The following is a 21,732-nucleotide window of genomic DNA, read 5'->3' on the forward strand; positions in this document are numbered from 1 at the left end:
TGCCACCTCCCAGGGAATCAGGCCCAAGGAGCCAGCGAGTGCCAGGCCTGGCCCGACCCGGTCCCCACAGCACGAGAGGGTCTGGCCACGCCAAGCTCCTGCCTGTAGGAAGTGCAGCTCACACCAAAAAAGAGCAAATCCAGCGTTTCATCCCCAGCACATGGAGCCCTGAGCACGGTGGCAGGGGTAGGGGCTCACACCTCCAGGCCACAGGCCCTGTCCAGCAGCCAGCTCTACTCCAGTGTCCAGTCCTGTCCATCGGTGCCATCCACCTCACACAGATGGGTTCTCCCCAAAAAGCCACCAGGCACCTGGGTTGTGTCTTTCTCCAGGGCAGGGGCTGAGCCAAAAAGCCATCATTGCCACCAAGGGGAGAAAAACCCTGCGGTCAGGACAAGCGAGACAAAGAAAGATGCTTCGTTGGGTTGCTTTTTTTCAATTAGATTTTTTTTTTTTTATGAAAAAAGATCACACGGAGTTCTCCAACAAACAGAATGCCAAAAAAATTGTTTTAAACAAAACATAAACAAAACAAAACAAAAAGACAAAAACCTGGCTCTCCTTTCCTCTCGATTGTCTGAAATATCCTTGTGTTCCATAGAAGGCAGTGGGTTTTAAGTGCTTTCTATTTAACATTAGCATAAAATCTCTCTCGCGCGCTCTCTCTCTTTAAAATATGCTCACACAATTTGCTTCTAGAAGTACAGTACACTTTGAGCGTGGGGGGTGTGCCTGTTCCCAGATCATTTACAATCACAATCCAACAGGAAATAAAAAATAATATTCTAAACGTCAGACTGTGTTCATTTCTGCCGTTGTGGGTTTTTTTCTTTTTTTGTTTTTTATAATTTCATAATTTTTTTCACAGTTTTAAAAAGTTTATATTTATATATATATATTTATATTTATATTTATAATTAAAAAGTTGAATCCATTTAAAGACTTATAATACAGGAGGGCTAAAGAGTCTTTTGGTACATTAAAACTGTACAGGCTAGAACCGTCACTGTCCGCCGTGCCGAGGCGCCGGTGGCCCGGGGTGGAGATGGTACGAGCTCAGCACCATGTGGTTTGTTTAAAGGACGAGGGGTAACTCTGTGGGGCTGTCCCTCGCCCCTGAGCCCCGGCCTCCAGGCTCTGGTACGCAGCCAGGGTGGAGAGTTTCCAATCTGTCCCTGGCTTAAGCGTCTCCCCACCGGAGCCTGGGCCCCGCTCCGCGTCCCGGCGATCCGTAGTGCGAGTCGGGGGTTGCGAAGATCAGTGCGTCTCTTGGAGTTTTGTTTTAAGTGCAAGGATGGTGCGTCGTTCTCCTCAGGTTCTCCTCCAGTGTTCCCTCTTGCCCGGTGTAACCCTGCAGCAGCCGTGGCGGTGCCGCGGGTCTGGCGTGTGCCCAAGGGGAGCTCAGCTTCTCCGTGGATGGAGGAGCCGAACGGTGCAGTCCCTGAGCCCGAGGTGGCAGCGGGGCTCTGGCTGTGGGAGCGCCGCAGGCAGGCACAGCCGGGTTCACACTGTCCCCATTCCCTTCCGATGATGGGCAAGGCTTCCCAGCATCTCCACGTCTCAGCACAGGCAAGGCATGGCGAGTAAAGCTGGGTGAGGGATGCCAGAATCCAGTGGCCTCTGATCTCTCCTCCAAGCACCAAGCAGCAGCTTTTCCCAGTCGTTTCCTGCCCCTTCACTGCACGCTCCAAGATGAGGTCTCAGGTTGCCACGTGTCACCCCCCTTGCCACCTGCTTGCTCCCTCCAGCACCTTCGCAGGGCAGAAGGGGCGCAGAGCTGCAGAGGGTTCAGACTGTTCAAGGCAGTGGGAAGGCAGCGTCCCAGACTGGATGTTGGCTCCTCTTCCACCTGGCTCCTCCCAGGCCAGAGGATTCTCTTCTGCCATCTCTGTGCTGGAGCCAGCCCTGCCCTGTCGTGCTCCACACGCTGCCAGAGGGGCCTCCAGCGAAAGGGAACGGCAAAAAGGCGCTGAGAGGATCGAGACGAGGCGCTGAGAGAGACTCATCTCCTTTCTCTTTCACCCTGTCCTTCCTATAAAGGGTCATGCGAAACTAAGCAGGAAAGGGAATATAAGGACGGAGAGGAGCGCACGCAGAAGGCAAGAGGGTCCTTCCACGTGCGGGCGGCTTCCGAGTTACTGATGGGGAAAAATGACACAAAAGGGATCCCTCCTGCTGGGGGGGTCCCGCTGGTGAAATGATCACGAGACCCATGTGCTTTCCTGGACCAAAAGGAGGAAGGGAGAAGTTGGTCAAGTGTCACCTTACTTAAAGCCACTTCCAGAAGAGCCTCGGGGTTCAAGCACCACCACCACCCCCAACGGCATCTTCCTCGAGTCCTGTAACTGCTTCCCCAACCCCTTTCTTCAGCCTTCTCCTTCCTCCTCGCGTCTCTCGCGCTCTCCTGTCTGTAGTGTGACACAGAAATGAGCATTGAAAGAAACAATCATGTCGTCTGAACAGGCACGTCCTCAGGTTTGTCCCATCCCTTCCCGGGGGGTGGCATGTGTCCCCCGGGCGGTCAGCAGATGACAGGGACCCCGTCAGTGTTGAAGATCATGCCCGTGGTGGGCTCGTAGGTCCCTGCAAGGTAGTAGAGGTCCTCACTGTCTTGGTATTTCTTTGTCTTTAGCATCTGCTCATATTGATCCAGACCAACAACAAGACACTTGTGTGAGATGGTCTGGACATCATTTTCATCCACGTGAGAGGACTGGTAGAGGGCTCTCTGCACAACAGGAAGAGAAGGAAGGAGGTGGGAAAAAAAGGAGCCATTAGCTCATACAGCATTTACAGCATCATCTTCAATAAGTAGGAAAAACACTCATGGAATAGGACTCTGCTCACACTCAAGAACATCTCCCTCATCCCAACAGCCAGCCCAGGGGAGGGACACTGGGAATCTGCACAGGTCCATGGCTGGACAATCCCTCCAGCCCACTGAACCTGAGCCCTCTCACTTGGCTCCCACTCATGGGAATACTGCAGCTGCCAAGCACACATAAAGGGAAATATGGAGGCCAGGAGTTTGCCATCCTCATTTCAAGCATGCAAATGCAAAGATGGGCACTGGATACCAGCTCCCTGCTCTTCCCCACACCCAGCACCTGCAGCTACTTCCACCCTCCCAGAAATATCCATCCCAAGTCCTGGGCACTGCAGACTTTGCAGCCGAGGCAAAAAGCAAGAGCCAGAGAAGTTTGGGAGGGCATTTCCCAGCAGTATTTATTTGTTACAGGGTACCCAGCATTCCCTCCCAGCCATCTCCCAGTCTCACCAACCTCCATAAAGTCCTTCCTCTGGTTGGATGCCTGCAAAGCTGTGGCCAGACTCCTGCCTGATTTCTGATCCCAGCGCTGTGCCCAAGAAGAAAAGAGGAAACAGAAATGAAAACTCGGTGAATTTGTTGTTTTCCCATGCCATCACCTCCTGCCCACCACGTGCTTTTGGAATTTCAACCCCTGCCCACTGCCATTAGGCAAAAATCCTGCTGTCCACCAGCTGCCCATGCGCAAAATTCAGTTTCTGAGCACCAGGCCCATCCTTCTTACACTTTGAAGACTTGATCTGGCTCTTGACGCTTTTTTTGGACTAACACAAAAGTCTTTATTTCCTAATACAAAGAAACCCACCCCTCCCTTCTTCAAAGGCCCAACACTGGGCTTGCCCACACCACAGGCAGCCCCCACAAGATGAAAGCATTGGGCCAACCCCTTCAGGGTACCAGTAACAAACTGGGCGTTGGGTGTTTTCCTCATCACTGGAAACAAAAGGGAGCAAGGAGCTTTGCAGCCCTCTCAGCAAAGGAGACCAGCCTACCTTGCCTTCATTGAGTTTCTTCCCAGGGTTGGTTTCTTCTGGGTGATAAAACCATTTGACTCGGACCACCATGTTGTTGCCCCAGGATTCCCACATGCTCTGGATCCGGCCGATGTAGGGCAGGTTGGGGCGGCCAGCGGAGAGGAAAACCGCGCAGTCTCCGATGCGGATGATCTCCTTGCCCCGCACGATGGCCTTGTAGAACAGCTTCCTGGCCTTCCCCTTCATCCCTCGTCTCTGCCAAGAGAGGATCATGCCAAGCGGTCAGCCAGGGATTGTCACCATGACATTTTTATGAAAATCCTGTACTAGGATTTTTTTCTCCTGAGAAGCTGAGGAGCCTCAGGAAAGAAATGTAAACAATAACTCCCTGCTGCTGCAGAATGCAACAGGTGCTTCTTCGATTGGTCCATGTTAAGTGTTTCTACTCAATAACCAATCAAAGATGCAGCTGCATCAACTCTCTGACAGTCACGAGATTTTGTTATTCATTCCTTTCTATTCTTGTCCAGCCTTCTGATGAATCCTCTTTCTATTCTTTTGGTATAGTTTTAATATAGCATTTTAATATAATATATATCATAATATAATAAATCAGCCTTCTAAAACATAGAGTCAAGATTCTCACATCTTCCCTCATCCTGGGACCCCTGCAAATCCCACAAGGGATCACCCATATTTTCCCTACACACCACTGTTTGCCCTGTCCCGCATGCATCCCTTTGCTGTTGGCAGAGACACAGTATTCCCACAGGAACTGGGGCAGAGGGATACACCACACAGAATGGCTTCCCCAACACAGTGAAAGCCAACCCCCATCTCCCTGCAAACTGGACGCACTATGCCAGCAGTTCCACCACCCCAGGAAAAGGGAAGAGGCACCAGAAGGCAAAACCCGTGCCGAGCACTACGGAGCATTTACCTGCGTGGGTTTCCCAAACCACTTCCACAGCTGCCGTGCCGGGAGGAAAGCAGCGATCTTGGGCCTGTTCTCCACGGAGGGCAGGCGCTGGCGCTTGGCCAGCTCCTTGGTGGTGGGCAGGTGGATGCCCTCGCGCTTCTTGGGCCGGCTCTTGTTGCCGCTCTGCGGCGGTGCCGCCTGCTGCGCCGCCTGCTGCGCCGCCTGCTGCGCCGCCTGCTTCTGGCTCTGCGGGTGGGAGGAGGCCCGGGATTTCCCTGCCTGCTTGGTTTGCTTGGGTGGGAGGGTTTGCTGCACCGAGGAACTCGGCTGGGCCTCAGCTACTTCGTCGTCAGAGCTACAGGAGGAATCTTCATCCGTAGTGGAAGAGGAAGAAGAGCTGGAGCTTGATGAAGAAGAGGTTGATGAGGTGGAGGAAGAGGAGGAAGATGAAGATGAAGAGGAGCTGCTGCTAGAAGAGGAAGAAGAGGAGGAGTTGGAGGAAGAGAGAGGGGTGGATGCTCTTGAGCTGGCTGAGCTGCTGTCCTGGGCTTCCCCTTGGTTCTTCTCAGCCTCCTCTTCTCCCTCTGACTCCGAGCTGCTGTCACTGCTGTTGCTCTCAGACTCCTCCACACCTGCTGGAGCTGCTGCCTTTTCTTCCTGGTCCTTCGAGGCAGCAAGGCTCTCTGCTGAGGCATCAAACTTTCCTCCAAAGCTGGCAGGGGAAGGGTCTCCCTCAGCCACCTTGGCTCGGGAAGATTTCTGCTTGCCCTCCACACTCACTGCAGCAGAATAGCCCAGTCCCAAGAGACTCTTCCCGTCTCTGCGACTGGCCAGGTTCGAGTCCTCCAGCATCCTCATCGCCTCCTTCATCTTCTTTGTCTTTGGAGACATCACACCCTCATGGTCCAGCTTGATCAGGATTTCGTTGTCATGCTTCCTCTGAGCCTTGACCATGGTGCCAAACTCTTGTGTCTCCTCAGTGGGCCGCCCTTTCTTGGCCTTGGCTTTGGACACCGAAGCATCGCCGGAGCCAAAGGCCGCCAGCGTTCCCGGGAGATCGCTGTAGGGCTCTGTGCCGAGGATGCTGCCAAACACAGGAGGCTGGTAAGAGGGCTGGGGGGGGCTGTGCAGCTTCGTGGAGATCTTCATTTTGCTGGCTTTTGACCGCTTTTCCTCTGTGGGAGCAGGAGAGCCTCCAGTCGGCAGCGGTTGTGATTTTCGTGACCCCTTCATGCTTGGCTTGCTCAAGCAGGCCGGTTTCTCTGGGACTGAGGAGGTAACAGGTGAAGACTCCACCTGATCCTTCTCTTCAGGCAAGGCAGCCTCTTCTGGAGAGGGGAAGAAACACAAAGACATGATGTTATCCCTCCAGAAGGGCTTCATTAGCTCAGACACAACCAGACACCAATGCTGACTGGTCTCTGGCCAAGCATGGCTTGCTCCTGTCTGCTCAGGTACCCCCAAAGGAGCACAGGGGGTGTCCTCACTGCTCACTGAACAGCCTGGCCTGGTGCCAGTACTTGTGAGAAGTGATGGACAATGCCCAGGGGTGCTGCTTCAACTTCAGGAGAACCAAACTACAAATCTCCTGCACCTTTGGCCCTACTGACAGCTGCAGAGATGCTCATCTGAAAAAGGGACTCTGCTCCACATCCCTGACTGACAGGAGGAGGCTGTCACAGCACAGGCCAGCTTCCACGCCAGCCCCCTGTAAACTCTAGCCACAGCAGAGCGAGATGCACGGGTGCTTCTCATTCAAACAATGCATCCATCCTCACCCAAACCCCACTCCAAGCAACAGCTCTAACTTGGGGAGAACAGTGGGGAACTGGGCAAGGATTCCCTCAGCTCCAGGCCTGGCAGTGTGCAACTTACCAGCTTTGGCCTTGACACTTGGCTTTCTTCCTCGCCCTTTGCCCTTTGACACAGGCTCCTCTGACCCCAGTGCTGCTCCCTCTTTTCCTTCTCCAGTGTCTTTGCTGGATTTACGGCTACGGCGCTTGGTGCTGGGCACCAGAAGGGCAGGGGAAGGCTCAGCACCTGGAACAGGTCAAAGAGATGTTCAAATGCTGTCAAATAACACATAAAACAGAGATGTGATAGAGTGAAAGTATCCCAACCAAATCTGCAATAGGGACTGGGCCTCTTTCCTTATGGGTGATATCCCACCCCAGCTCTGTGTTCTGTAATTGATGGTGCAATCTTTGTGACTGAAAATCTGTGAACTCGTCCCAAAATTTGAGGAAAGCAGCCCAAAACTCCATATATGTCAGAGTGGGAAGTGTCTTACAAAAAACTGACAGCAAGACTCACACTGGATCTTGTAGTCAGGTGGGAGAAGTCGAATGTGAGACAGTGGAATGCGTCCCGTGTCCCCGTCATCGAACTCTACTGTGATGAGATCACCATCTTCCTCCAGATCCAGGGTTCCTGGGGGATGGGGGAGCAGAAGATGGGATTAGGAACAAACACCAGAGTACAAACCCATTGTAAGGGAAGTGGGGACATGGGGAAAGACAGGGGTGCTGCACCAGCTGCAAAGCACCCACTTCACCTCTCCTAGGCTGTGCAGGGAGGGCACAGAAGGCTCACTCTGCAATGGAAAGTCCCTGGTAACACTAAACCAGCCCACTCAGTGTGAAATTCCCCATCAACAGCCCTGCTCCAGAACATAACAGCCATTCCAGTTTGACTTCCCATCTCTCTCCACTATTTCCCTTTATTCTTGCAGAAATTCACTTTTCTCCTTTCACTGAAATATCTTTTTTTTAACCTGCGTTTTGTAACTACTCTCAGCCATCATAAACTGCTGCTTTTCACTTTCTCCAAGAGAAATAAGCTGTGTTCTCACCCTCTCTTCTTACATCAGCATTACTGGTTTATACATCATAAGTAATTATTCCTTTTTACACATGTGGTATGACCAAGATCCCAAAACCAAGACCAGCCATGGCAGAATTGTCCTGAGCCATTCAGGATAATTCACCAACTTTCTAATGGGACCAGACTGGTGTTTCGTGTCAGAGCAAAGTTGTGAGCGTCCAAGTGATTTAGAAACCTCCACAGCCTCAGAAATACTTGGCGCCTGGAACAAATTCTGACTTTCTGAAATGTATTAAATGTCCTTGATATATTTAAGCTCCTAAATTGCTCGAACCTCTTCCTGAATCTGCAGGATGTTACCAAATCTGCATCATTAATGAGAGGGGCATGACCTGGAGGAGAGAACAAGCCAGGATCTGACTTCCAGGACACTCACAGTAGATTTTAGGGCTTCCCCAGACAAGCATGACATCCCTGAGGACACACAGGGCTGAGACATCCCAGGTTCACAGCACAGAGCAGCCAGGGTGGCCTTACCTCGGACAACAGTCCCCGGGTAGAGGCAGCGGTACTGCTGGCTCCAGTAGGCTGCAATTCTCGTGCCCTCGGGCAGGAACCGCACTGAAGGGGGCTTCACATCGATGATCTGCTCGGGGCAAGAGGAAGGCAATTACTGACCACCCTGGAACCAGCACAGACCATCCCAGCACAGCTGGCATGGAGCAAAGCAGCCCTGGAGACGGCAAGGGACAGTTTCCCTGCTGGGGAATGGCCTCCTGTGTGCTCGCAGGAGGAAGGAAGGATCACCCCCGCTGGAATACAGGACTAGCGCCTGCTGCCAGTGAAGCAGTGAGCACACCAAAGGGAGTTCTGCCCACACTGGCCATGGGGGCAGGACCAGGACATCCCTGCAGCTGCAGGAGGAGCTCCCAGCTAGCCTCCCCCACCCCAGAACAGGCCATGGGCACCGAGGACAGGCAGCCCTTGGCAGCACATACCGCTTCCTGCAGGAGCTGCTCCAGGCAGTAAATGTGGGGACGGTTCCCCCTCTCGCCCTCCACCACCACCCGGTATCTGAAACACAAAGGCTGGGTCAGAGACAGCACATGGGAGACACCACCCCCAGCAGGTAACGCCTCCCTCTGAGGGGACAGGATGTGAGAGCACTTAATGAGAGATAATTGGATTTCCCTCAGTGCTGATAAACCGGAGTGAACTCTCCTTCCCTCCCTGCCAGACACTGTCAGTCTCTGGGCAGCCAGCTCTACACAACCCCCAAACTGATCTGTGCAGCAGCTATGTCCCCATTTTCTGGCAGATCCCAGGTGGATACAGCAGCCCCTGAACTCACATGTCTGGTGAATGCACAGTCTTGACATGCCCAGCATAGAGCAGTTTGTCATCCATGGGGATGAGGACACGCAGGCCATCCTTCAACTCATCCTTGTCGATGATGCAGGAGCGGGGAGCTGTGAGGTGTGGGAGCAAAATGGGGATTAGAGGGCATCACACATGGGAAAGGGACAGTGAGGGGAAAAGAAAACTTCATATTCCCAGCATCACTGTCCCCTCTCTTGGTAATAATAACATATCAGTAATGAAAATAGGGCAACGCAGAGATGGGCTTCAACTAGATGTCACAGTGAGCCATGCTGATCAGGCTTAGTTTTTATTGAATTGACTGAAAAAGAGGTATCTCCACCCCAAAGACTCATGGCTTTGGATGAGGAATGTGTGAAAGCAGCACAGCTGTCCCTCTGAGCAGCCCTTGGAAACTGCCCAGCTCCCCCACCTATAAAATCGTGCCCTTACCTGGTGTGGGTGGCCTCTCAACCAGCATGCTCAGTGGGATGTTTTCATCCTCTGAGAAGCTGCTGTCTTGGTTGGGTTCAAAATCCTCCTCTGCTGCCATGCTCTCCATGAGCTTGCTGACAGCTCCTCCTTTCCCTCGGTTCTGCAGGACAGCAAGCAGCACATCAGCTGGATCACCACAGGAAACAGCCTGATCCCATCTCACCTGCCTCCAGCAAAAAATAACCTGAGGATATCAGTACAAACCTGTCTCCATCCTCAGGAATGCTCATCTCACAAACACTTAAGTGGGTGTACTCAAACTTTTGGATGTCTTTATCCCCCAAGCATCACCAGCAGTTAATCAAAAGCTATCCCCCACATCCTCACACTCAGAGGTTGGGAGAGATGCTATGGAGCTGTCGTTTTGCTCTGCATTCACCACAGTGCTCCTGAGCCTCTGCCTTCACTGAACAGGCACCAGGCACTGTTCCTATTTCTTCTCCAGTCTCCATGACATGTTCCCTACTGTTACACACAGACCATAAGCACCACACAGAAATCACGTGAGAAGACAGCAATGTGTGTTATGAGAGATGACAGGCTACAGCAGTGGAGCAGGAATCAGCTGTGACCCAGTGCTGAGCAAGGCTACTCCATCACCACCTCCTTGGTCCTTGCAAGCTCTCTTTCCACCCCGTGGCAGCCTTGGAGAAAACCCTGCCTGCTCACTAATTTGGGGGATGAAGGCAAATGAACACCAGACGGTAGCAGCAGGTACTATCAGAGGGTCTTCCTTGGATTTTAGGCTTTCCAAACCAGCCCTTTGCCTGTAACACACCCAGCAAAACCTGCACCTCTGCTTTCCCTCCCTCACACTGCAACAGTCCAGGTGCTCTGCAGCCGCCCTCCACTCCAGCCACACTAGAACCAGTCCCTCACCTCTTTTTTCACCTCCTTGGCTTTCACCTTTGCTTTGCTCTTCTTGGTGGAGCCCAGGGCACTTGCCAGGCTGACCCGAACATCAGAGGGGGAGCTGGGAATGCCAGGAGGAGACATGGATGAGGAGGAGGAGCAGCAGGGCGTTTCTTTACCCTTCTTCCGCTGCTAAAAATAAAAACACAACACTTCCATCAGTAAAGAGAAGATTGGTAAATATCTGGGTCCAAGGAAAGGAAGAAGGTCGAGCAACCTAATCCTACCTATGCACAGGTAGGATTAGGTTCAGCCAGCAGTTAGTTCACTGCCCACATCACATCCTACATCTCCCAGCTCTGCTTTCTGGCTTCACACATTTTGGGAAGAGCTTTTCATTACACTGGAGAGCAACTCCTGCCCATCAAATCTTCCTCCAAAGAGCTCCAAGAAGATCCCAGCTGGCCTCATGTCACAACTAACTTGTCTTAACTCTCCCCATCAGTGCTCTTCCATAACACTGCCATGGACTGAACTGGAGCCAGAGGGAGCCAAGCATTCAGCTTAGATGAAAAGCCAGTAACCCAGAGGCCATTGTCACCCTCAGCCAGGGACAGACCTCAGAAGTCACCATGTAAAAGGGGAACAGCCTTAAAGGCTAGTCTGGGGTCCACGGGTCAGCAAGAGGACAACCTCATGCAGAGAGTGGGAGAGAGATTTCACAGGATCTGTTTTAATGCAGGATCATGAACTCTGGCCACCCAAACAGAATGGATTTGGAACATGGAGGGTGACAGAAGTAACCAGCCCCATTCAAACATGGCTTTTACTCCCTGCAAGTCAGATCCAAGCCTGACAGAGCCTCTGGGTGTACATTGGGCTGACAGGGGTGAAAAGAGGCAGCCAAACAACTGCTGAGACAAGACTCAACTCCCCTCTACCTTAGTGGAGTTAACTGCCCTCCCTTCACCCTCAGCTCCCAAGCGTCCCAACACCAATCTGGCCAGCACGTTCCTCACCTTGCTTAGTTCCTTTCTCTCCTTCCCCTTGCTGCCCTCCTTTTTGGGGCTCATGGGGGCCCCCTTGCCACAGCGCCCAGGTTTGGAGACGGGGGTGGAGCTGGCAGGCGCCGTGGATGTCAGCATGGCCGAGGACGCGGTGGCGTCGTGGAGGAAGATGCGCTCGCTGCGGCGCCGGTTCCACAGGTCATCATCGCTGGCCTCCAGCCCGAACTCAAAGCTCAAGTCCTTAGGGGATTTGAATTTCTTCAGCTTGCGGCCTTTCTCAGAGCCCAGCTTGGCCTTGTCGGCGCTCCCGGAGCCAGAGTCAAGGCTGCTGGGGGCCTGGCTGGGCGGGATGCTGCTGGGCTCCAGCGGTCCCTTCTTCCCGCGCAGCAGCCCCGACGGAGACTTCTTCCTGATCTTGATCTCGCTCTCCGAGTCGGTGTACTCAAACTCTGTCCCTAGGTGCAAAGGATTGAACCATCAGTCAAAGACCTGGCTGAGCCAAGAGGGGACACATCCTGCTGGAAACTTCTGGGCTCCATGGGAGATGCTGTGCCTGTTCGATAGAGCTCTTGCTTGTTCCTCTTTCCAATCCCCACATCCCTCAGACCTCCATTTCTGACCCATGAAACACTGTGGAAATTCCCTGGAAGTAAGCCTGCCCTGCTCCAAACCAGAGCCCAGCAATTCAGGCACTGTGGTTCAGTGTGTTCCCTGCCTCCATTTTCTCCCTTCTCCCACAAGAAAAAACCCTACAGGGAAGCTCTGAAGAGAAAATATACTTTAACATGCCCCTCCTCAAAAAGGAGCTGCTCAGCTGAAACCAAGCATAAACCCCACAAGCTGATCCCTCCTTCTCTCCTGGTGGGAGCCCTCTCCAGTTTCACCTTTGTTTCAGGAGAACAATGTCTTTTAACAAATGGAATAAACCCAAATTTCAAGCTTATTTTTTCCCACTGGCCAACAGACACCACAGATCCTTTTTTTGGCTCAGGGAGTTGCCTCAAAGTCGAGAGGTAAATGATCTTCTGTCTGTGGCAAATGGAATTCCCCTCACATTGGCCTCTGCTCAGCACCCTGAGCACAGCAGTACCCAGAGGCCTGAAATACTGTAGCAATGCCAAGATGTTCCCCACCTTCACTGTGTTCCCCTGAACCTGATAAAGGAAAGCAAGATCAGGTTTCCAGGGGCAGAAGAGAAACTGAGGAAGCACCTACACACCCAGCAACATGGGCAGGAGGTAGGCAAATTCACGTGGGAAAATGAAAATGTACATGGCACCAGCAAGGAAAGCATCTTCTCTTGGTCCTTCTCTCACTTTATTTTTTCTTGGGTAAATTCAGTCTGCAGGAAACTGCTCTCATCTTCTACCCAATCCTCTTCCCCTGAGACAGCCCCAGCACAGAGAGAAAAAGAGCCAGCATGTCAAAAACAAAGCTGGCAAAGCTCAAAATGAAAAACCCATTGGAAATTAAAGCACTCCTTCTCCTCTCTCAGTACTACATGAGGCAATTTCTAGATGCTTCCAGTTTCAAGGAGGGCAGATTACAAGACAATAAATTCTTAGCAGAGGCTGTTGGAACAAGCTGGCAAAAGCCTAATATAGCATGGAAACAGTGCTAAAACAAGCCAGGCTCCCGAGGAGGACATCATTTTCCATTCTGAAGCATGCTATAAATTCCATTATCACTTAATAAATATTAATAGAGAATTTATAAATGGAACCCATATAGATCTGTCTGACCAGGAACAATGTCACCAATGGGCACTTGTGCAGCAGGGCATGGAGAGGGGAAGAAATGAAACTCCCAACACATTGAAACTGAGACAGAGGCAAGGCAGAAACCCAGATTCTGGCACTGTAAACACACGAGCAGAGGAAGGAATGCTTATTTCATGTCTCCCTGGCTGGTTTCTGTAAGGAAGCTGATGGGATGGGCTGATGGAAAGAACTTTTCTTCTGCTTGGGTGTCTGTGCTTCCCTTGGGTATCCAAGATTAACTGCATTTAGCACATGCTTCCTTCCCTAAAATTGAACAGCACTTCACTGCCTTCTGCACTCTGTCCAAGGGGATGCAGCATCCCACTGCTTGCCTTTGCAGCATGTCTTGTTGAGAATTTGCCAAGTAGGAAAAGAGGAAACTTTGACAAAGCCACAGCTGTCCCTAGGGGAGCCACAGCTGCAGCTGCTAACCTGCCACGTCCGTGACAGGCTTTTGTCTCCCTATCAGCCACTTTCTCCACCTTCAGCATCAGGACCAAGCTGCCAAAGCAAAGAAAGGGCAGCTCAGTGTCTGGGTACACAACCTGCTCTCTTGCAGCACAGCTGGGACCTCCCACGCCTTCCACTTTGCTCCCACAGCACCACCCCACAGCACAGAACTCACCCATCAGGCTCTGCCGCTCCTCCTTCTTCTTTGCCTTCTGCTTGGCCTCCAGCTGGATGATGGAAAGCGGAGGGGGAACGATGGGGCTGGGCATGGCACTGGCAGCAAACCTGGCCAGAAGGCCCAGGCCACTCTCATCCAGGGCAGGTGACGACAGCCTGTCTGTGCCATCTGTGCCATAGTCCTCTGCTTCCTCCTCTTCCTCCTCATCGTCGTCGTCCTCCTCCTCCGAGCTGGAATCTGGCACGCAGAAAACAGGGAGCCCGTTACAAACCTTACGGAGTTGTGCACCAGCCACATTCCCAACCCGAACCGCAACTCTCCTGCTGCTCTGTGCCCACCAAAGTGGCACTGAGCCACCCAGGACTGAGCCACAAGGTGCTGGCCACGGGCACACACGTGTCCTTGCAGCCATAGAGCCGCTGTCACCCTGCCTGCCACCACCCTGGAAGGACACAGCAATACAGGGTACAGCAATGATGACCCACTCAGGGTGAGGGAGGGAAGAGCAGGGTGTTGGCAGATTTGAAAAGGATGCCAGGCACCCCTTCCCTACAGCTTTCAGGAGGAATTAAAAGCTTAATTCCTTTGAAAATCCCAACCTGGGAGCTGTGGGATTCCCCTCCCTCCCACCAACACTTCCTCCATAATGAAATCCATTAGTGTAATCAGAAGCAGAGATCAGCAGGGAAGGGGAATACCAGAGAGCAGCCTGTGCCATGGCGGGAGGCAAGGGGAACACAGGGAGGAGAAGGGGCAGGAAGCAAAAATGCAAAGAGGGGAGGAGAAATAGAAATAATAATTCAAAAGCAATGGATTTGGAATGCATAAGGGAGGAAAGTGTAGGTAGTGTTGGAGACAAGGAGCAGTGTTTGAGCCCTCTGCCTCAGAACTCTCTCCATAGCTTTCATTTCCCTCTCTACAGCTCAGGATAGGGAAGCCCGGCTCAGCGCAGGCAGGAAGAGCTGCCCACAGCCAAAACCTAATTCTGGCAAAGAAATCAGCCTCACTGCCTGCCTCAGCTGACACCTGCAGAGCAGTGGGCTGAGGGTTTCCTCTAGGGTGTGTACACAGCAGGTATTTTGGGGGTAGAGGCTCCGAGAGTGGCACCTCTCCCTCCCTACAGCACTTCCCAAGAGTCTGTCAGCAGCTCAGAGGCAATTAATTTTAACAGCATCTCATCCAGTGAGTGCTGGAGAGCAAGCCACTTCACAAATGCACATATACCACACATGCACACTTATACACACACATATATGAGCACACAGATCTATAAAAATATATATATTTAACTGTGAAAAGTGGGTCTGGAAAAGATATTTCATTTCTTTTGAAACTGAGGGCTTAAGTAGGATCATTGAGGCTGCTGGAAAATTTCCACCACTAGCAGGAGCCCTGTTCTGAGCCCACTCCCCAGCTCCTACCAGCCACCATCCTTGTGTCTGAAATCCAGCCAAATGAGAAACCAGATCCCTTCAAAATGAGCTGGAATGAACATGAAAATCCTTTTCTTTTCACATATGCCCTCTGGGATAGATAAAAACGTCCTCAACACTTGGTTGCTCAGAAAAAAAAAATACAATAACACAAGTGTTATTTTTCCATGATATTAGAAAGAACAGGACTATCAGAAAACAATGTTCTCATACTTGTACTTTATCAACTGGCAGCTTTTTGCCTTTTTTTTTAAACATGGATGGCTTATCTCTGTAGCATACATCTGATAGTCAGAGAATACTAATTTTTAACTGCATAAAAATTCCTTCCTCATTTCAGTTGCTCAGACTCGTTCCTTGTGATATAAAAATGCTACTAAACCTACAGTCCTGCAGTCAATACCAAGAAATCCACAGCCCTGTTCCCTCCTTGCATAAAAACCACATGCAAAAAAAAAAAATCCCCAGCAAATTGGGATCAGATTCCTTCCCCTACCAGAAAACGGGTCGCAACTGCTGTTTTTACATCACATTTTGCCAAAGAGAAAACAAATCCAGATGAACTTTATTCTGAGACGTGAAAACCACCTGCCTGAAAAGCAGCAAAACCGTGCCTGAGTTCAGTGACACCCTGTGGGGTAGGGAGACCTTCTCCATCCATCCCATCTAGCTCTGAAACTGAGCAATTTCCAGCAAAAATGGGGGGAAAATTAAAAAAAAAATCAACCTGTACAGCTCCTCATGCCAGACCTGAGAGCTGGCTGAGCAGCGAGTGACTCAGTGAGCAGCTGGGGAGGAAAATGGGGGGGAAAAAAGGGGGAAAGTTTGTAGGAAAATCCATGACCAGTCCAGCCCCATTGGCTCAGCACCACTGACTGCCCAGCAGCACCATTCCTTCAGCACTTACACTCTGCATGTGCAAGGGCAAAAGGGTGCCCAGCAGCTCCAGTATTTCAGAGGCACTCAGGTAAAACAGATTTAAAAGCCAGGATGGCAGTGGCTGCTCCTCAGGCTACAGAAAAGACACAGCACAATGAGGTGCCTGGTGGTTATTGCAACCTCCTGCTCATACACGGTGTCACACTACAGAAAGACAACTGAAGACAGTCCCTTGTCAGCATTTTTACCACTACACTTATATTTTTATCTGCAGGAGATACAATTTGCAGCCTGAAAATAACCCCATTTTAACACATTCACAGCACAGATCTATCCTCCTCCACCTCTCATGGCGAGGACAGATCTTGCTAACCCCACTTCACATGCACAACACAATCCCTGCTCCTCTTCCTTCTGATTTTCCAAGGGACAAAAAGTAACAAATGAAGCAAAAAGAAGACATTTGGGGCTCTGCTCCAAGCCCACATGCTTCTAAAGTAAGTCCCCAAACTTCTGGCCATGGTGGCATGGTGCCTTCTGTCCATCTGTATGGCTCCTTGGAGAGACTGGTGCCTGCATTTAATGGGAAGCAGAAGTTTTATTCCTACTGTACCCAAACTATGTGTGGGTTTAAAATTAACTACTCACAGATGCCTTTACACAATTGAAGCCTCAGTTTTTTGTTTTTTTTTTGTCCTGAAAAGGTGATTTTTAGCAAGCAAGGGGGAAAAACACATTTTTTTAAAAAATCTTTTTTTCCTTCAATGGTAATTCTGTTGCCGCTGAGAGAGGGTAAAGGAAAAAAAATGCTCCAAGTTAAAAATATCTTTTCTAATTGACATTTTTAAGAGCATGTATATGTGTGTATATACCCACACACGCAACCACACGTGTACATACACAACTCCACAGCCAAAACAAACAATACATTCGTATTTAAATGCTACTGATTCCACATAAACTAGAGCCAAAGATTATTTTAATTTTTACCTGCACTGAATTAAAACCCAAACCCAGTTAAGAATACTAAGTTTTCTCACTACTTTTAACAGCTAAGCTGCCATGGTGTTTTACTGTAGGAGAGCAGTAAATGAAGATTTGTTAATGATGAACAGAAATTGGTTAAGCAATTTGGTTTTTAGAGACTGATGGATGTAACAAGATGGGTTGAGGGGGGTGTGAAGAGGAAAGGCTGGGGAAGGGAGGGAGGAAAAACACACACTTAAAACAGTCATTTCACATTGTAAAAATAAATAGCATGATTTTCTCGTAACACCAAGCAGGTCTACAGCATACAAAGCAGGCTAAGTACAGGCAGACTTTAGACAGCTACCGGGTCATTAACATCTGATTTCTGCAATCTGTCCAGATTCTGGAGGTTACTTATTTTTGAGTGTCCAATTTAAGACTGTACCTTTTTTTTTTTTTCCAGATAAGCCAATTCTCATCATTGGAAGATTCTTCCCCTCCACATGTGCTGTGCTGTTGACTCCAGAAGTGCTTATGAAAAATTTAAAAATATTACAACTATCACATGGGAATGTGTAGGGAACTGGTTACCTATCACTGGTTTGTTTTTTTTTTTTAATTGGGGCAAAATTATCCTCCAAGTAAGGAAAAAGGGAACGGAGAATAAGGTATGAAATTTTTAGGGAAAATAGAGTATGGAGGAGGAGGACATATGGGTCTTTGGTGTCAGAAAGCTCAAGGAATTATCCATCCAGATGGGCTTTAGCCCACATTAGCAGTTTCCTCTCCAAGGTCACTGGATTAAAGACCACAAGCTTTGCCTTTTATCAGAATGGCAACGTGATGTTTGGTCTGTAAGAAAGCAGAGTGTCCCCTCCTCATCTATGTCTAACCAGATGACAAAAAACAGGTCTTCCTGCAGCTAATCCCACCTTTGACACAGATACTGCAGGGCCAGGCCAGACAATATCCCTGACACGGGGACATTTCTGCACCGTGGGCCAGAAACCTTGAAGGTTTGCATCTCAGACTCATCTGCAAATCCTTGCCCTGGCTGGGCTAAGGGGTTCTCCAAAAGTAGTTCTGCAAGCAGCAAAGCATTTCTGGAGTCCTCAGACACACGCACACGCACGTGCAAACCTTCCATGTGAGACTCGTCACGGACAGAGGAAAGTTGAAAGTGGACAGCAATCATTTTCAAAATTAAAATAACCAAGAGAATGCAAAGAGCTACGTGTCATTATTCATGGAGGCAACATCGAAACGTCTGAGGCTGACAGATGACATAAAGAAAAGTTATTTTGCCTACCTACATAACAATGGTCAAGGTTCAGGTTCATGGCTAGTGACCCTCGCTGAGAAGTGTCTGCCCTACAACCAGCCAACCACTTTGCTTCTTTAGTGCAGCGTGAGAGCAAATGCAAGAGACCGACACAGACATTCAAAGCATCATGGATAGGGGCAGGGGTGAAAGGGTTGGTCAAGCAGCTGCAAGGAGAAAGCGAGCACTTCTAGAAAAGCTGAGGTTATTAATCGGTTTAGTATTCAGGGAAAGCCATCAGAAACCCTATTACCCAAATATCCCTTCAAGAAATGATTCTGACAAAACAAAAAAACAACCAAAAAAAAAATTCATTTGAAGGAAAAAAAAACCAAATTGTAATCAATAATCCCTTCCCGCCTCCCTCTCCATACCCACCTCCCACCCCAGGGGGTTTTGCATCTTTGGTTTCCCCACCATTAAATGACACCCCAATGGGATTTACAATGCATTTCCCCATTTGTTCCAGATTCCCCAACCTCCTCCCATACCCCCTCCCCTCCCCAGATTTTATCCCATAAAACTGGGATTTTTAGTTCATTTCTTCTAAATGAAGCAGACAGGTTACTTGAACAACAGACAAAGGGACAAGTTACCTCTCTGCTTACCTGGAGCAAAACCAAAAAGCAAACCCAAAACCCAAAACCCCCCTCAAGAACTTGGCACCTAAAAGGGATTGATATCCTCAAAATTTCCAACAGCAGCCAAACAAACAAAAAATGAAGGAAGGAACAAGGAAGGGAAAAATGGAAGTTAACGCAGACTCTTCATGGAAATGTGGCAATCTCAGCCTTACATAAAATTCACTATCCCCACAACTTTTTGGGGTCTCTAAAGAACAATTTTTCTTTTTTTTTTTTGACACATGTATTTCTCTTTTGGGTTTTCTTTGAAATGCATTGGTGGGTCCAGCCCAGAGCCACATCAAAACAAATCAACATTTTGTATCTTTCTGCCATGTTTGAAAATTTTCTTCTTTTTTCTTTTTTTTTTTCTTTTTTTTTTTTTTTTTTTTTAGCTTTAATTATCTTTCTTTAGAGGTTGGGCTTGGAGGGAAGAAAAAACTGAACAGGTGCACAGAGGAAATTAACATCAAAAAACTCAGAAAATTAAAAAAAAAAACCCAAAAAACCAAACAAAAGCCAAACTATCCAGCCCTGTTTTTCAATTAACAGCCCTGAGCAGTGTAAAACACTAAAAGGCTTTTGCTGGGCTACATCCAGCTCTGCCATGTAACTTAGATAACAACTGGGGATGCTCTTGCTTTGCATTCAGCCCAGCTGAGCTAGTTTCTTTTGGGAGCCGAGGGCTCATTAAAATGACCTTTCCCCATGATTATTATTTAATGAGTGCGCTCTAAAACAGAAACCCCTTGTGTCTCTGGAGGAAAAGTCTCAAGTAATCTCTTTTCCCACTGAAGTACTAATGACAGGCTGACAAAAAAAAAAAAAAAGCTGCAAGAAAAAATTGGGTTGAGGGTGAGGGAGGGAAACTGGAGAGTCAAATTTAATGCAGTAATTGCCACATCCTTGAGCACCGTGGACTACGTCTGGGCATCTGAAAAAAAAAAAAACCTACCACCCAAAAAAAGACACAAAAACTTGACATTTATGTTTTAAAAAATTAAAAAGAAAAATTTCTGGCTGTTAAATAAACCCTGCACCCTCCTGAAGCAGCAAGGAGTCAGTGCCTCCATGGTTTATGTGCCAGCCTGGAGAGAGTCTATCAGTAAACAAAATGACAAAGATAAAACTAAAAATGGGTGAACAACAAAAAAAATTAACTTAAAGGGGTTGGGGGGGAAAGGAGGAAGCCTAGGCTTTATCTGGACAAAGGCAGCAGGGATATTTGAATAATAGAGAGTACCCCAGACTAGGTTAATTCCAGTTCTACTGATGGGGAGTGGGAGCAGGAGGGGGATGCAGAGCAGGATGGAGTGAAGCAGCAACCTAATCGCCTGATAAGAGACACAGCAAGAGAGACAAGGTACACAGGTTTAGTTAAAAATGAACTCGGTATGTTTAATAAAGCTTGGTAAACCAAATTGCAGTACAAACATCAAGTCACACGGCCACACAACAGTACCCCGGTAATTAAAAAAAAAAAAAAAAAAAAAAAAAAAAGAGGGGAATAAAAGGAAGAAAGGAATAAAAAAAAAAGGGGGTAAGAAACAGGACAGGGAAAAAGAAAAAGGAGGGGAAAGTAATAAAGGAGGGGAAAAAGGGGGGAAAGGAGGAAAGTAATTAAAAAAGCTCCTTTCAAACTTCGACAAGGCTCATGCCAAAATAAAATAATAATAATTAAAATAATAATAATAATAGTAATAATAATAATATAATGGTGGTGGTGGCAGCAAGGAAGGAAGTGAGGTTAAAACTGAAGGGAGGAAGGGAACAGGAAAGCAGGGAGAGGCGGACACTAAAACCCAGTCGATATAAAAGCTCTAAAAGAGCCAGCCAGTAAAAATATCACAATGATACAGATACAAAAAGGATAAAAAATAACCGTTGGGGTGATAAAGCAGGCTACGCTGCCAAGGACAAAGATGGCCGCCCTGGCTCCGACCATCAAAATGGCTGACCCCGGCCCGCCAGGCCCCTCGCCCCCGCCCCGCTCCCACACGGCCGCGGCACGGGGTGCGTTTGGGGGTGCGTTTGCTATAAATTAATAACCTTGATCGAACGAGTCCTCCGAGGAGTCGCTGAAGGAAGATCCCGCCTCGGCCTCCCTCAGCAGCAGGCAGAAGGGCTGCTTCCGCCCCGCCGCCGCCTTCGGCCTCAGCGGCCGCCCAGCCACCACCGCGCTGCGCGGGGCCGCCCTGGGGCCGCCGGCCGCCCGGCCGCCCTTCCTGCCCGTCGAGCTGTACAGGCCAGGCGGCCGCGGCTTGGCAGCGGACGGGGGCTGCGCTGGCCACTCGTCCCTCAGGGATCCCTCCTCCTCCTCCTCCGAGTCCGTATCTGTGGTCAAAGCGGGTGGGAAGAGCGTTACGTCACTGAATGGGGGTTTGGGGATTTTGGGGGGTTTTGGTGCCACCACTGTCCACCCCTGCCCAGGTGTTCCATCATAAGCCTTGAGCTCAACAAACGCAGAAATTCACTTTTCCTTCTTTCCATCACAAACGGACATTCGCCACCTCCTTGTCCTCCCTTAAGATCCAAGGAGTGTTTTTAGCTTGGCAGCAGAAAAATGAAGCAAACATTTCCACTATGAAAGTGTCCACTGAAGGCACAGCACTGTCAACAACTGGACCATCAACCTGAATTTGTCTTGGCTACGGTGATATTCAACACTCTTGACCTGAATCTCCTTTCCTACATGAACCAGCTCTCACAGAGGGTTTTCAACACGTGTGGTTGGAGCAAGCCCAGCTGCCAAGAAGGCAGGATGTCTAACTCCAAATGTCTGACTCCAAACACGCTGCCCCAGATGCTCCATGGCGTACGCCACAAAGGAACAGGGACCAAGACACTCCTTGGTCTGTGAAGC

At 49.5% G+C, this 21,732-nt stretch overlaps 1 protein-coding gene across 4 annotated transcripts in view; it reads right to left on the reverse strand.

Annotated features, from left to right (window-relative positions):
• Positions 1–425: 425 nt before the first annotated feature.
• The window catches only part of TNRC18 (trinucleotide repeat containing 18), a 55,040-nt gene continuing 33,733 nt past the window's right edge, over positions 426–21,732 (reverse strand). For 3 of the 4 annotated variants that reach the window (XM_038151861.1, XM_038151862.1, XM_038151859.1), the window contains 14 exons: positions 20,919–21,203; positions 13,642–13,881; positions 11,269–11,711; positions 10,277–10,441; positions 9,356–9,497; positions 8,895–9,012; positions 8,542–8,617; positions 8,081–8,189; positions 7,034–7,150; positions 6,596–6,760; positions 4,742–6,048; positions 3,820–4,056; positions 3,282–3,356; positions 426–2,728 (listed from right to left, as the gene is read on the reverse strand). In XM_038151861.1, coding sequence (XP_038007789.1) covers positions 2,522–2,728; positions 3,282–3,356; positions 3,820–4,056; positions 4,742–6,048; positions 6,596–6,760; positions 7,034–7,150; positions 8,081–8,189; positions 8,542–8,617; positions 8,895–9,012; positions 9,356–9,497; positions 10,277–10,441; positions 11,269–11,711; positions 13,642–13,881; positions 20,919–21,203 — 3,686 coding nt within the window. In that variant the 3' untranslated portion in view covers positions 426–2,521. The remainder of the gene's footprint in view (positions 2,729–3,281; positions 3,357–3,819; positions 4,057–4,741; positions 6,049–6,595; positions 6,761–7,033; positions 7,151–8,080; positions 8,190–8,541; positions 8,618–8,894; positions 9,013–9,355; positions 9,498–10,276; positions 10,442–11,268; positions 11,712–13,641; positions 13,882–20,918; positions 21,204–21,732) is intronic. The other variant, XM_038151860.1, reaches the window with a different exon arrangement.

The sequence above is a fragment of the Motacilla alba genome, chromosome 14, assembly GCF_015832195.1.
Source record: "Motacilla alba alba isolate MOTALB_02 chromosome 14, Motacilla_alba_V1.0_pri, whole genome shotgun sequence".
NCBI classification, from domain to species: Eukaryota; Metazoa; Chordata; class Aves; order Passeriformes; family Motacillidae; genus Motacilla; species Motacilla alba.